This window comes from Natator depressus, chromosome 1 (genome assembly GCF_965152275.1).
Source record: "Natator depressus isolate rNatDep1 chromosome 1, rNatDep2.hap1, whole genome shotgun sequence".
Classification (NCBI taxonomy): Eukaryota; Metazoa; Chordata; order Testudines; family Cheloniidae; genus Natator; species Natator depressus.
This window is the reverse complement of record NC_134234.1, coordinates 255,758,206-255,771,349: the sequence shown is the minus strand read 5'-3', so window position 1 is coordinate 255,771,349 and position 13,144 is coordinate 255,758,206. Positions and strand designations below refer to the sequence as shown.

The window sequence follows — 13,144 nt, the reverse complement described above, 5'->3', positions numbered from 1 at the left end:
ACCCTGGTTATCACCAGCTAAAGGAGAAAATGTTGGGGGGAGTCTCTGGTTAAAACATGGGCAGCAAATCACTTGGTACCCCACCCCAGTTCCTCTGCGACCACTTGCTCGCTTGTTCTGAGATACTGCATTTTTCTTCTCATATCAGCCACTTCTTTTCTAGGAGACTAGAGGGAGTGGGGGAACTAAAACCGATGTGCTGTGAGTGGAGCTAAGTATAGGGCTGCTAGACTTAGAATAGCAGGGGTTGCTGCAGGTAAGCACGCAGAGCTGTAGGGGCCCTGGGGACTGGAGTACAAGAGAGTGCTGCACGCAGGGTGAGGAACCCTGGCAGAGCTATGGAGGTGGCCCAGGACCAGAACAGTAGTGAGTGGAGGAGGAAATGGGAACAGTGAAGAGAAAGGCTCTCTCTCTCCCATACATACCTAACAGAGCTATGTACCTCCTGATGGCCAATAGCGGTGGGTCCTGACATTTGCCCCCACCTCCTGCCACGGAATCAGGAGGAGACAGAATCAACCTTGGAAATCCCCTCTGTCTCATCACTGGGGAAATGGGGTCTTTGTGGTGATCTCACCCACCCAGTCTGAAACCTTCTGTACTGATGTGTGAGATTAGCAAAAGTGAGCGAGGAGGGAGGCGGGGGAGGAGGGGACGGGAGGGGAGTCATGGGCAGGAAACCAAGAATACATCAGACACTCTATATTTAGATCTTTTTATTCAGCTGAGGACAATATTCCTTGATTTCTCATTGTTTGAGAGAGGGCAGAGGGCAGGCAATCTATTGAAAAAGCTTTGTCCTAAGAGATGCCACTTTGTCTGGGCACACCAGGGGTGGAGAAGGGGCATATTATGCCAGTCAAATGTGCTTTCTGGGGGTTTTGTTAGTCAAAGAGTCCTGGGTTGGATAGGTGGGAGGCTTTGTATTAGTGATGCTGTCACAGGGTATTAGGGTAACTGTTGCAGGGGGGAGGTTTGGACCTGGAACACTTCTGTACTTTGTCCTTGAACAGTGACTCATACCAGACAGAATCTGTTGTAGGGGTGTGTGTGTGTGTGGGGGTGCGGATTATTGTTATCTTCTGGGGGCAGGGGATAAGAGCAGGCAGGGATTCAATTTAGGAACATATGCAGAATGGTGTGTGAAAGTAACCAGAGTGGAGGTGGCCGGGGAGGAGGGGAGAGAAATCTGGGGCTGCCCATTTATTCCAGCTCCTAAGAGTGGGACAGAATTGTAACGAAAATACTATATTCATCCTAGAAGGGACTCTGGGTGCAGCCCCTGCGGGGAGGGGAAGAACCTGAGCTGGATTCCTGTGTCCCTGGAATGGACACTGAGTGCAGCCCCAGATATGCTGCTGTGTAAAGCTTGCTATTTCATTGACATTCTTCCCCCTTATTGTGCTCCTGAGGTAAAAGATCTGATAGTATCATGCTGGTGAGATCCCTGTTCACTGTGGGCCTGCTTCTCCAATGCCTTGCACTTTGCCTGGTGCAAGTGAGTGGAGAAATCTGATCTGGTAGCATTCTACACCCACTTTGCATGGGTGCAAATAATTATACAAAGTGCAAGACACTGGAGAATCAGCCCATAGGTATGTAGGACACATATACCAATCTCTCAATATAACCAGCTCTCTCTTTCCTGCATTTCAGCTCCGAGTCTATTTTTAAACTCCCTCCTCGTTACATACCCTGCAAGATATCAAGTGCCCCCTCTGTCCTGCATTGTGCCATATCCTGCTATATCACACACTTTACCCTTGGGGATCTCAGTCCAGGTTATGTGTGTTCAGAATTTATGTTGTTTGCAGCATTGTTGTAGCCCGGTTGGTCCCAGGATATGAGAGAGACAAGGAAAGTGAGGTAATATCTATGACAGGATGCTTCTGTTGGCAGAAGGTACAAGCTTTCAAGCTACACAGAGCTCTTCTTCAGGCTGGGGAAGGAAGCAGAGGGTACAAAACTCAGTCAGAGTAAAGCATTCTGTGTGAACAGAGGGCAACAGGCACAAAACCAACGCCAACCCAGCTGATGCTAACTGGGCCTCTTGTTGGCAGTCTCAGCAGAGGGGCCAAGCATTGAGTGGGCTGTGGAAATTAACCCACTGCCCTCTCTGTGCTAGAGGTGTTTCCTTGAGAGTGGGTTTGAGCCACACAGGCAGGGAACAGTGCATGGGCACAGCTAGAACTGTCACTTCTGCAGCTGGTAAACAGGACTTCAGGGTGGCATTCTGAGCTCAGCTACACAGCTGTAAAGCAGAAGGCAGGGCCAAGTCCTGGTCCCAGTAAAGTCACAGGGAGCTTCTTTCGTTATTTTAAATGGGATCAAGATTTGACCCTAGCTCCTTTGGAGTCAATGGAGTTACTGCAGATGGAAATGGACGCAAACAAGATCAGGCCTGGAGGGACAGATTCCAACCTCCCTCACACAGGTATAAACCAGAACTGATGTCAGTGGAGTTAGTTACGTCGGTGTAAAATCTGAATGAGAGCAGGAACTCACCCTCTGGGTCACATTCATCTCAGGCGTAACTTGAGTGGCTTCACTGGAGTTACACCATAGATGACTTTGGCCCTCAGACTCCAGTACTGTTAGCAAGGCATCTCCACTGGCATAAAAGGGACACAATTGATATTTGGTTTTCTCTTTAGTCATGAAAAATAATAATGCCGGGGGGGGGGAGGGGGGAGGGGAGGAGGCAGAGGAGAGAAGAGATGATCACTTTTGTTTTTCGCTCCTCATTTTTACTTCGCATCATGAGTCATGTTATCATGTTCTCAGGAGCTGAGTAACTGCCGGGGCTATTTTTACCCTTGTTCTTTTTCAGCAGGCTTCCTTTTCTCTGCCGCTGCTGCTGGATGGACGAAGGACATGAGGATGGTGAGTGGGGGGGGGGGAAGGGGAACGGAGGGTGGGATGGCTGTCCGGGGGAGGGGGGAGAATGAACCCCACCCAATTAGGAAACAAAAGCAATATATTAATATCCAAAAACAACAGGATGAGCTCTGATGTATGTCATATATATATATTATTATTATTTATTATATGGGGGGGAGAGAAATTCCTTTCCAATGCTAGTCACCAGTCTGGAAAAATAAAGAAGGAAAGCTGAACATTTTTTCCTTCCATCAAAACAGGAAAGAGATGGGGAGTGGGGTTGGGAGGAGACACATACACATCGTAAAATGTTGCCAGAGTAAGGAGATGGCTACCCTTTGCCCTAAACTTGGGGGGGAGAGCAGGGGACATATATACTGGGAGAGGTGCATTCTCTCTCTCTCACACACATAAAAATACATGCACACAGGTAGGTTTGAGGTATAAATCAATCCTCCCACTCTGCTTTATCTTATCCTCTCTTTGTATCTCTCTCTCATTCACACATCCACTGAGGGACGAAGAGGTTGCCCATTTCCCACCCCCCCCAGGTGTGCATGTGTAGGGTGGGAGGGTAAGCAGTGCCAGTCACCATTGTAAGAGCTCCTTTCCCAACCCTTCTGCATCAAGAACTGTGTATGGTCCCATGGGTCTGGCCTGTGGTGTCCCCTTCCCCGACCTCTTCTTTCATTCAGTCACGGCCAGGGATCCCTTAAGGAGAGTGAGAGAGATTTACTGGCCCACCAGGAGGGGCAGAGGAAATCCTGGTTCAGGTGAGTGACAGTAGAAGTGGGGACTCCCTGGGAGGTCCTGGCAGCTCACACCAAACACTAACTCCCCCGGTGGCATCTCTCTCTGCCGTGTAGTTGTTCTGCCAGCGTTTTATTTAACACCTGAAAAGCAATTAGAGCCCAGAGACCCTGTAATCCTTCTCCAGTTCAACACAAAGACAGAATATGCAAACCCTAAACAACTGTAGCTTTTTCTTTCTCTAAGCAATGCTCCCCACCCCGTATCTGTCTCCTTCCTTCATTCCCTCTTTCCCTTGCCTCCTTTCTGACTCCTTTAGGGCTAAGTTTGACCTTCAGGAAGTGGGTGCAACTCCCATGGAAGGTTCTGGGGCAAATGATAAATGGTGGTGTAGGTGACACAACTGGGGCCTTTTTCTGATCATACTTATACTGGGGTAAACCTGGAGTAACTCCACTGAAGCCGACAGAGTACCACTGATGTGAAATCAGAACTGGCCCCTGGGGTATGTTAGTCACCCCTCTCCAAGATTTAGGTGGCCTGAATTAATCTTTAGCTGTGACTTCACTGAAGTCCATGGAGTTACACAAGGGATGAATTTATCTGGCTGCAATAATGGTAAATTACCTCCTGCTATTTTTGTCCCGGGGGACCCCACCCAAGCGTTGCTAGTGGATCTCAATCTCGCCTATACCACTCATGCTCTTCCACCCTTGGGTCTGCCCTCCCCCCACAGTTCTGCCAATGCACTACCCTGCAGCACCCTCTGCTGCTAATCTACCCTAATCCTCATCAGCAGCACCCTCTGTTTTCCTGTTCTGGGCTCCCATACAACTCAGCCAATGTATCTCAATCCTGCTCTGCAGTATCACCTGCTATTCCAGTCCTAGAAATCCCACTCAGCTACACTGAGGCACTTTAGACCCTGACTTTCAGACCTCCTATTTTTTTTTCTGTTGATTAATTTTAAGTAGAATTCATCATGGAGAAGCTGAGAGGCATGTCCACAATTCAGGCTGTGTCTTGCTTCCCACTAGAAACCCAATTTTGTTTCCTATCCTTACAAAATCCTCAGAAAGGGTTATTAACACTCACATGTTGCATGTGTGATCTGTGGCCAGCTGAGAATTTTTTGCCCACATTTTAGGTGATGGGGGAGAAGCTGTTTATGTGCTAGGGAATCTACATTGTTTCAGGACTTTTATGTGCATGTTAAACCAATTCCCAATAACAAATAAATGATTGGGGCACAATGAACACAATTTTTCATTGTTTAAAGGGGGGGGGGGAAATTTCTAATAAAAACACTTCATTATTAAAACTCCAGGCTATCGAACGTGGAGGGATCCTGTAGGGCCATCATATTTGTGGCTTGTTTGATGGGATCTGCTCAGTCATCACTAGGTTGTGACATTGCCTCATCAAGTCATGATGACATATAATGACGCTCTGGCTCAACATCATCCCATTGCATCCAAACCTCATCCCACTGCAATATGATGTGACATAACATAATGACATTGCCACCACCTCAAAAGTGCTTTGAAGTCCAATGAATGTCTCAGAGCAGTCCTTATAGAAGGTGTGATCGCCTCATTAGAAAGGTGACGATTCTGGAAATAATGAGGTGAGCAGCAACCCTATTTCATAAAAGCACTGAAATAAAGAGAACAGAGAACTGGCCAAGTTCAGAGCTGGGGTAAGCAGGTATAGCCCCAATGAACTGGTATTGGGCTCAGTGGAGTTGCATCTGCCCAAATCTGAATTTGGCCCAGTACCTTTAAGATTTTTCACAAGAGAAAAATCTATCCCTGTGTTAAAAACAGAAAAGACAAATAAATAGCCTCTGAAATCCAAGCAAATCTGAATATTATTTAGTTCTATTTTCAGCCAGGGTTACAGGTGGATGATTAGTCAACTTCCAAACATCCTCTTCCTCGTCATTTAAAGATTCAATTGGGATTAGCTTTTCACTGTTGCTGAGCTTCTAAAAATTCCCTCGCATCATCCACATCAAAATAAATAACTTTATTTCCATCTGACCTCACATGTAATTTAGCTGGATATAGAAAAGCCAGTCCCCCAAAAGCAGACCCTAGAGTCATACAACATTTCCTAATGTCTCATGTCTCGGAGAAAAGATGCAGCACTTCCTGCTAGCTTAGTCCTTAGCCCCACTCACTTTAACTGATGTACCTAAAGTGCTGATCAGCTCCCTCGCTGAGTAGAGACAGCCAGTGGGGTCTATGGGCCATAATCTTGGCTGATGTAAATCAGAGTAGCTCTACTGAAATCAGTTCAGGTATGCCCATTTGCAGTAGCTGAGGATCTGACCCTGTATGTTCATAAGTGTGATGACTGATGTGATGTGAACCCAGCTCGGATGGTCAGTGGACCATGCCTAGAGAATGAAGGGAGCAGTAACAGTAATGGTGTTAGTGGGGAGCGTGACTAAAGGGACTGGAAGATCTAAGAGAAAGCTCCTTTAAGTTCTGTGAAATATTGCAGAGGTGGCACTATGCCAGAGGGTATATCAGACACTGCCTTCCCATGCTTCAGTTCTGGAATTAGGCTTGGGTCTGATTCAACACCTTTCCATCCCAAGCCTTTCCTCCTGCACCTGTGTGCCCTGGGTTGGATCCTCAGCTGGTGTAAACTGGCATAGCTCCGGTGACTTTACACCAGCAGAGAATCTGGCCTCTTGCTTCCTAATTTAGGATGAAGGCAGCCCACGTACCTTGCTAACTCAGGGCACTTAGCTTTGCCCAGCCTTTCTATGTGAATATTATGCTTTTGTGCATTAGGTTACATTTCTCTTGGAAGTAGGGAGCAGAGGGGATTGCTGTGTTGTTATGGGAGACATAGATACAGTGAATCTGATTCTGCAGTCAGGTACTCCACAGATTCCTGATTTACACCAGAGAATATGAGCTCAAAGTCAGGCCCTTTAGGTATGAATAGCTAAGCTGGAAGGACTTGTGATGTCCAGGGCCTCACACTGCAGATGAGACATTGCACTGGACACCTTTCTGCCCATCTCTTGTGGTTGCTGATCATGGAGAAGTTAAAGATCACAGGGCACTTCTAGAAGAGTAACTCCAGCATCCTAACCAGCCTCCCTTCCCTCAGCGAATGGGGTTCTAATAGTTGCCGCTATGTTCATACCATTGCTGAGGAGAGAATGGCTGGGGTCTTTGCCTTTGTCACAGTGCCATCAGGATCTCTCTCTCTCTCTCTCTCTGCTGCATACAGTGTCCTGGGAGCCCTGGGCTCTGAAGCTGAAATTCTCTTTCTACCAGAGAAATCACAAGAGCAAGCACCTTTGCTTCAAATGTGTGAGTGTGTTTGTGTGTGAGAGAGAGAAGAGCATGTGGATGTGTCTGTCAGGATGCACGAGGATGTGATTATGGGAGTCTAATTGTGTTTATAGTGTGAGAGAGCACCTGTGAGTATCTCCGAATGCGTGACTTGGACAGAATACGCATATGGTTGTGCATATGTCAAGAGTGAGAGCGTTGGAGAAAGAGCATGCAGTTTGTGTGTAGGAGAGAGCATGGGTGGGTAATGTCTTTGAAAGAGAGAGTACATGCATGTGTGAGAAAGCACGTGTGATTTGTGTGTGTGTGTTTTGTTAAGTGTGTCATTTTGTTCGTGAAGAGAACATGTGAGTTTACGAGAAGTCATGATATGACTTTATCTTGAATTCACCTGTTAACTAACCCTTTTGCTTCCCCCAGCAAATACCTCCTTGCTTAATTTCCCTTTGGATGTTTATTACATGTGGAGATAATCATGCGGCAAAATTCCTTTTAGTGCCAAGAACAACACAAATTCTGTTGTAACAATGTTTGAATTTTTTTGGCTTTCTTCTGCACACAAAGAGATTGAAGATATTAAAATGACATCTCCCTCCAGAGCAAGTGGGATGGCAGGGCAGGGGGAAAAATGCTGAGAGTTGCAACTGTGACAGTCTTAGTCTTGGGCCAAAAAGCTCAACTGCACTGCTGGGAATACCTTTCTCCTTATCTCTCTCATTCCTGAAGGAATTTCTCTCCCCACGTCTATGTGAGCGTAGGGACATCACCAATATAAATTATGTTTATTATTGAGGGTCTTTTTTATTTTGGTGAGTACTGAACTGTCAGTGCCTTATTAGATTTTTTTCTCTGTCTTTGATATACAGCCAAGAAAGGAGTTGCTACTAGCTGTCTCCACCCCTCTCTCGTCTCCTTTAAAAGAACAGCTGAAAGGGTGGCACCTTATTCTCTTTCTTGCAGACTAAAATAAAGACCCACCAGCTCTCTCCCTGCTACTCTCTCTCCTCCCACTTGATTTTACCTTTTTTCTTGTTGCAACAGAGCATAAGAGGCAGCAGCAGCAGCGCCGCTGAGACTTATCAAGACTCAACACACACAGAATCCAGCCAAGACATTTGCTCACCTGTCTGCAAAACCAAACCAAACCAACCAGACCTCACATACAGCAAAACTACCAGCAACATTCTGAAAGAAAAGACACTGAAACCAGAAAATAATTTAAGAGACAATAATTCAACTTAAAACAACTTTTATTTTTTAAAAAATATGCCAGAGGAAGAAAAACATTAAAAAAAAAACCCAACAAAAAAAAATTAAGAAAGAAGATTTATTTTCTGATTTTGTATAAACATTTAGGAAAACTTTGTTTCAGACTTTTTCTAGTTTTTTTTTTTTTGGAAAACACTGCAAATCATTTTTACCTTTTTGTGGGGGACTCTTTTTTTTTTAAAAAAAGAACAAAAATTAAGAAGGAAAAAGATAAGTGGTGGACCATCCAATAAAAGGAAATACTGAAAGATTTCTTGTGGAGAGGGGGGAAAATAGACTTTGGATGCATACATTTTTGGGGGGACTGCCTTTTTAGTTTATTTATACTCCTCTCCTATATTCCTGCTGGCTGATGAGGCAGAGAAAGGGTCCGACAAGTAACCGAGAATTACTTTTTAAAAAATAAAGTGTCTGTTTTTTAACCCTTTCTTCCCCACTCCATGATTGTGGGAGACTAGAGAAAATAACTTGGAAGGGAAAATGAAGAAGTGCGGAGCACTCTGTGAAGGAGGCAAGGCTGGAGCGAAACTGTAAGCAGAGACTGCCTCTCTCACCTCTTTGCCTAAGCGTGGGAATTTATTATTTCTTTTAAAGTCTGTCCTTCAATGTGTCTGGAACTTTTGGGGCTCAGAGTCGGTATGAATTTCAGACTGATCTTCATGTCTCTCTGGTACCTGCCTCTCATCAGCACTGAGGTGAGTGTTGAACCATTTTATTTGACAACTGAGAACAATCAATATCTGGTGAACTTTAGACCCAGGATAAAGTATACAGAGCAGAGCGAGACAAACTCCTTATAGGTGTTTCTTTGACAAGTTTCATTGTGTCTGTGGGAACGGTTGTACATTTGTAGGTTATTTTTAATAATACTTTATTTCAGTTTTTAAAAGGCAAGAAAATGAATAAGGGGAGAATAAATACGGTCAAATAAGCAACATTTAAGCCGCTGAACTGACAGTAAAAGGGAGTTGGGGAGAAGGATTCAGTTTTGACTCTGGAGTCACAGATGTAGTTTGTCTTCTATATTTGGGGTGAGAGGGGGGCAGTTCCAGTCAGGCCAATGGGGCCACACAGGGGAGGGGGAGCAAATTCTGCACCTGCCCAAGGCTTGCAGTTTGGGAGAGGGCAACAGCCCCCTGGCCCCCCTCAAACTACACTCATGTCTGGGGTGCAGTCCCCATCCCAACCAAATGTAGCAGTTGCAGCTTCTCAATCTCTCATGCATTTATTAGTTTTGCTTTTTAAAACAAACAAACCAACCTTATTTAGGCAACTCTTTCTGCAGCACACCATGGCTAGCCCTTGCCCTGCTGGCTAGCTGTTTGTATGGGGGAACACCTTCTCCCACCACTCCCCAGAGAAAATATGTAATCCAGTGGCATCTCAGCTCTCCAGATGGGGATCTTCAAGATGGGTTCTGCTGGAATTAAACAGGGATGAGCCTGTCTGGCAGTTCAAGAGGTAGCCTGGGGTACTTGTTGCAATGAGGGGTGGGCTAGACAGAATGAGAGAGCTCCCAGTAGTTAAAGAAGGCGCTTGTGGTACATCTCACGGTGCTGGTGGAGTCAGAGGGAATGAAAGAGCTCCGGTGTCGTTCAAGACTTACGTCTCTCTCACGCTGGGAGGTCAGGCTGGGTGGAAGTGGGGAGCTCCCTGAGTTCTTGCAGCTGAATTCTAGCCCTGGTTGCCAGCTACAGCTGTTCTGGGCCGGGAGCTGCAGCAGGGATCCTCCTATCAGTTCTGAACAAACACCCAAGAGGAAGGGAAGATAGCAACGATTTGCAGACTGGAGAGAGATTGGGGGGGGGGGGGGAGGGTTCTTAAAGGAACCCAGGTCCTCTCTTTTGCTTTCCTGGTTTTATCCCCCACCCCAAGAGATTTCTTCAAACACATTGTGCCCGTCTCTTGGGACTCTGCGATATCTCTTACACCAGTGTAACTTAATTGGGCCAGACCCTCAGCATGCTGCGCGGCGTGTGTCCGTATGAGTCAGAGTGCACCTCCAGAGGGTCAGGACGCCGGGCGGGAGAGCTGCAGCAGGTTGGCTGGAAATGCACAGCTGCAGGGGAGAGTCATTACAAAAAAAAAGGGGGGGGGGGCTGAAGAAATCAAGTTGGCGGAGTTTGCTCCTCCTTGCAGCGAGCTGGCAACAGCAAAGACTGGAGTCCGGGAGCGAGAGGAGCACCGCGAGTAAGGAGGACTCGTGCCTCTGCCACAGAGTTATTCAGAGAGCGCAGGGCGCAGCCAAGGATCAACAAGCACGCCATGAAAAAAATACAGCCCCCTGCACATAGCAAAAGGGCGGCGGGAGAGAGGCAGGAGAGGGTTAACACGGAGGTGAGCCTAGCCGAGATGGAAAGCTGGGACCTGGGACCCAGCCAAGGCAGGTTGTTTTGACCACCAACTGGTGGAAAGAATTCTCCTTTTGTTCTCCGAGCTCCTGGGAGTCGTCATGCAGATTTCACCCACCTCCGCTCGCTCCTGCCTTGCGGTGCCAGCGGAGGACGCCCCCCCCCCCTTGCCTCACCTATTTGGGGGAGGGGCAGGTGCACTTCGGGCCCCACCCTTTCTGCAGCTGCAGTCACTCACCGTGCCAGTCTCATTCCCCAGAGCCAAACCAAAATAAAACCCAGGCGGAGGGAGGAAGGGCTTCCTCACCACGGGTGACGATGATGATCATCCCGAGAAAAAACAGCACAGGGTCATTCCAGGATTTCGGCCCAAAACTCTCTCCACCTTCTCGCCCTCCCAACTGCAGGAGTTTCCACCACACCATTTTTTTAATGAGGATGAATCAACCCCACACTCCTGGTTACTCCTCCACGGGCTTGCTACAGCTTTATCCGGAACAGCTCTGGGGGAAAGTAATCATCATCATACTTAGCAGCTAGAGAGCATTTTACATTTTTTTTAAAGAACTGGGCAAGCCTTAACCAATTAAGCCTCATAGCCCCTCTGTCCGGTACCGTAAGTGCAGTTTAAAACAACAACAGTAAGAGGACCAAGACAATGCCACCATGACTAAACAACAGAGGCAGTTAAGAGACAAAAAGACACCACTTAAAGTCAAATCCCCCTGAGAAAAACAGAAAGGAACATTAACGCTGTCAAGTCAAGCGTGGAACCCTAGGCCGGCAAGAAAGAATTTGAAGAGTAACTAGCCACAGGCACAGAAACTAAGAGCAATTTTTTTTAAAGTCCACCAGAAGCGGGAAGCCGGCCAAACCATCTGTGGGGCCCCTAGATGACAGAGGTGCTAAAGGAACACTCAAAGAAGACAAGGTCATTGCAGAGCGGCTAAATGAATTCTTTGCATCAGTCTTCCCTGCAGAGAACGCGAGAGAGATTCCCACACCTGAGCCATTTTTTTAGGTAGGAATCTGAGGAATGGCCCCAGTTTGAGGTGTAAATAGAGGAGGTTTTGGAACAAGCTGATAAATTAAACACTAATAGATCACCAAGACCAGATGGTATTCACCCAAGAATTCTGAAGGAACTAAAATATGAAATTGCAGAGCTACTGACTGTGGTATGTAGTAACCTACTGCTTAGGGCTTGGCTACACTTGCAAGTTACAGCTCAATAAAGCAGCCCTGGGCGCCCTAGCTCACTCCCCGTCCACACTGGCAAGGCAGGGAGAGTGCTCTCACTCCGTGGCTACAGCGCCGCTGATACTCCACCTTGGCGAGTGGAATAACGTTTGCTGCACCCCCGCTGGAGCGCCGCAGTGCCAGTGTGGACGAGGTGTTGCATTACTGTGCTCTGATTGACCTCCGGAAACGTCCCACAATCCTCTTAAGTCAAGTGGCCACTCTTGTCATTGTTGTGAAATCGGCTGCAGGAATGCGGAAATGCCCACTGAAAGCTCCCTGTGGGAGAAGCTGGCTGCTTATCAGCTCCGAGAAAAAGCAAACATTTACTGTTTACTTTGACTGAGTGAGAGAGAGGCGGGGAAGGGAGAAGAAAGCATGCTGACACACTCTCAGCACCCCAAAAACGCACTCTCTCTTCCCCCACATACACACAACACACTCCCTGTCACGCTTCCCCTCCCCCATTTGAAAAGCATGTTGCAGTCACTTGCGTGCTGGGTTAGCTGCCCATAATGCACCGCTCCCAATACCGCTGCAAGTGCCGCAAATGTGGCCACACCAGTGCGCTGTCAGTGTGGACAGACTGCAGCGCTTTCCCTACTGCACTCTACGAAGGCAGGTTTAACTCACAGCGCTCTACATCTGCAAGTGTAGCCATGCCCTTAAATTGGCCTCTGTACCAGATGACTGGTATCTAAGATCTCACCAATTTTTAAAAAGGCTCCAGAGGGGATCCTGGCAATTACAGGTCTATAAACCTAATTTCAGGTCCAGGCAAACTGGTCAAAACTATAGTAAGATACAGAATTATCAGATGCATATATGAACACAATATGCTGGGGAAGAGTCAACTTGGCTTTTGTAACAGGGAAATCATGCCTCACCAATCTACTAGAATTCTTTGAGGGGATTAAAAAACGTGAACAAGAGTGATCCAGTGGATATAGTACTTGGACTTTCAGAAAGCCTTTGATAAGGTCCCTCACCAAAGGCTCTTAAGCAAAGTAGGCAGTCATCAGATAAGAGGGGAAGGTCTCTCATGGATCAATAACTGGTTTAAAAGATAGGAAACAAAGGGTAGGAATAAATGGTCAGTTTTCACAGTAGAGAGGTATAGCGGGGGTTCCCCAAGGATCTTTACTGGGACCAGTGCTGTTCAACATATTCATAAATGATCTGAAAAAAGAGGTAAACAGTGAGGTGGTGAAATTTGCAGATGATACAAAATTACTTAAGATAGTTAAGTCCAAAACAGACTGCAAAGTGTTACAAAGAGTTCTCACAAAACTGTGTGACTGGGCAACAAAAAGTAATGCACATTGGAAAACCTAATCC

At 46.7% G+C, this 13,144-nt stretch overlaps 1 protein-coding gene across 4 annotated transcripts in view; it reads left to right on the top strand.

Annotated features, from left to right (window-relative positions):
* The first annotated feature begins 2,338 nt into the window (after window positions 1-2,338).
* The window catches only part of PDGFB (platelet derived growth factor subunit B), a 30,304-nt gene continuing 19,498 nt past the window's right edge, over window positions 2,339-13,144 (top strand). The window contains exons 1-3 of one of the 4 annotated variants that reach the window (XM_074941591.1): window positions 2,339-2,434; window positions 2,834-2,883; window positions 7,989-8,911. In XM_074941591.1, coding sequence (XP_074797692.1) covers window positions 8,822-8,911 — 90 coding nt within the window. In that variant the 5' untranslated portion in view covers window positions 2,339-2,434; window positions 2,834-2,883; window positions 7,989-8,821. Of the gene's footprint in view, window positions 2,435-2,748; window positions 2,884-7,813; window positions 8,912-13,144 lie in introns of those variants that run through there. The other 3 variants (XM_074941592.1, XM_074941593.1, XM_074941590.1) reach the window with 3 other exon arrangements.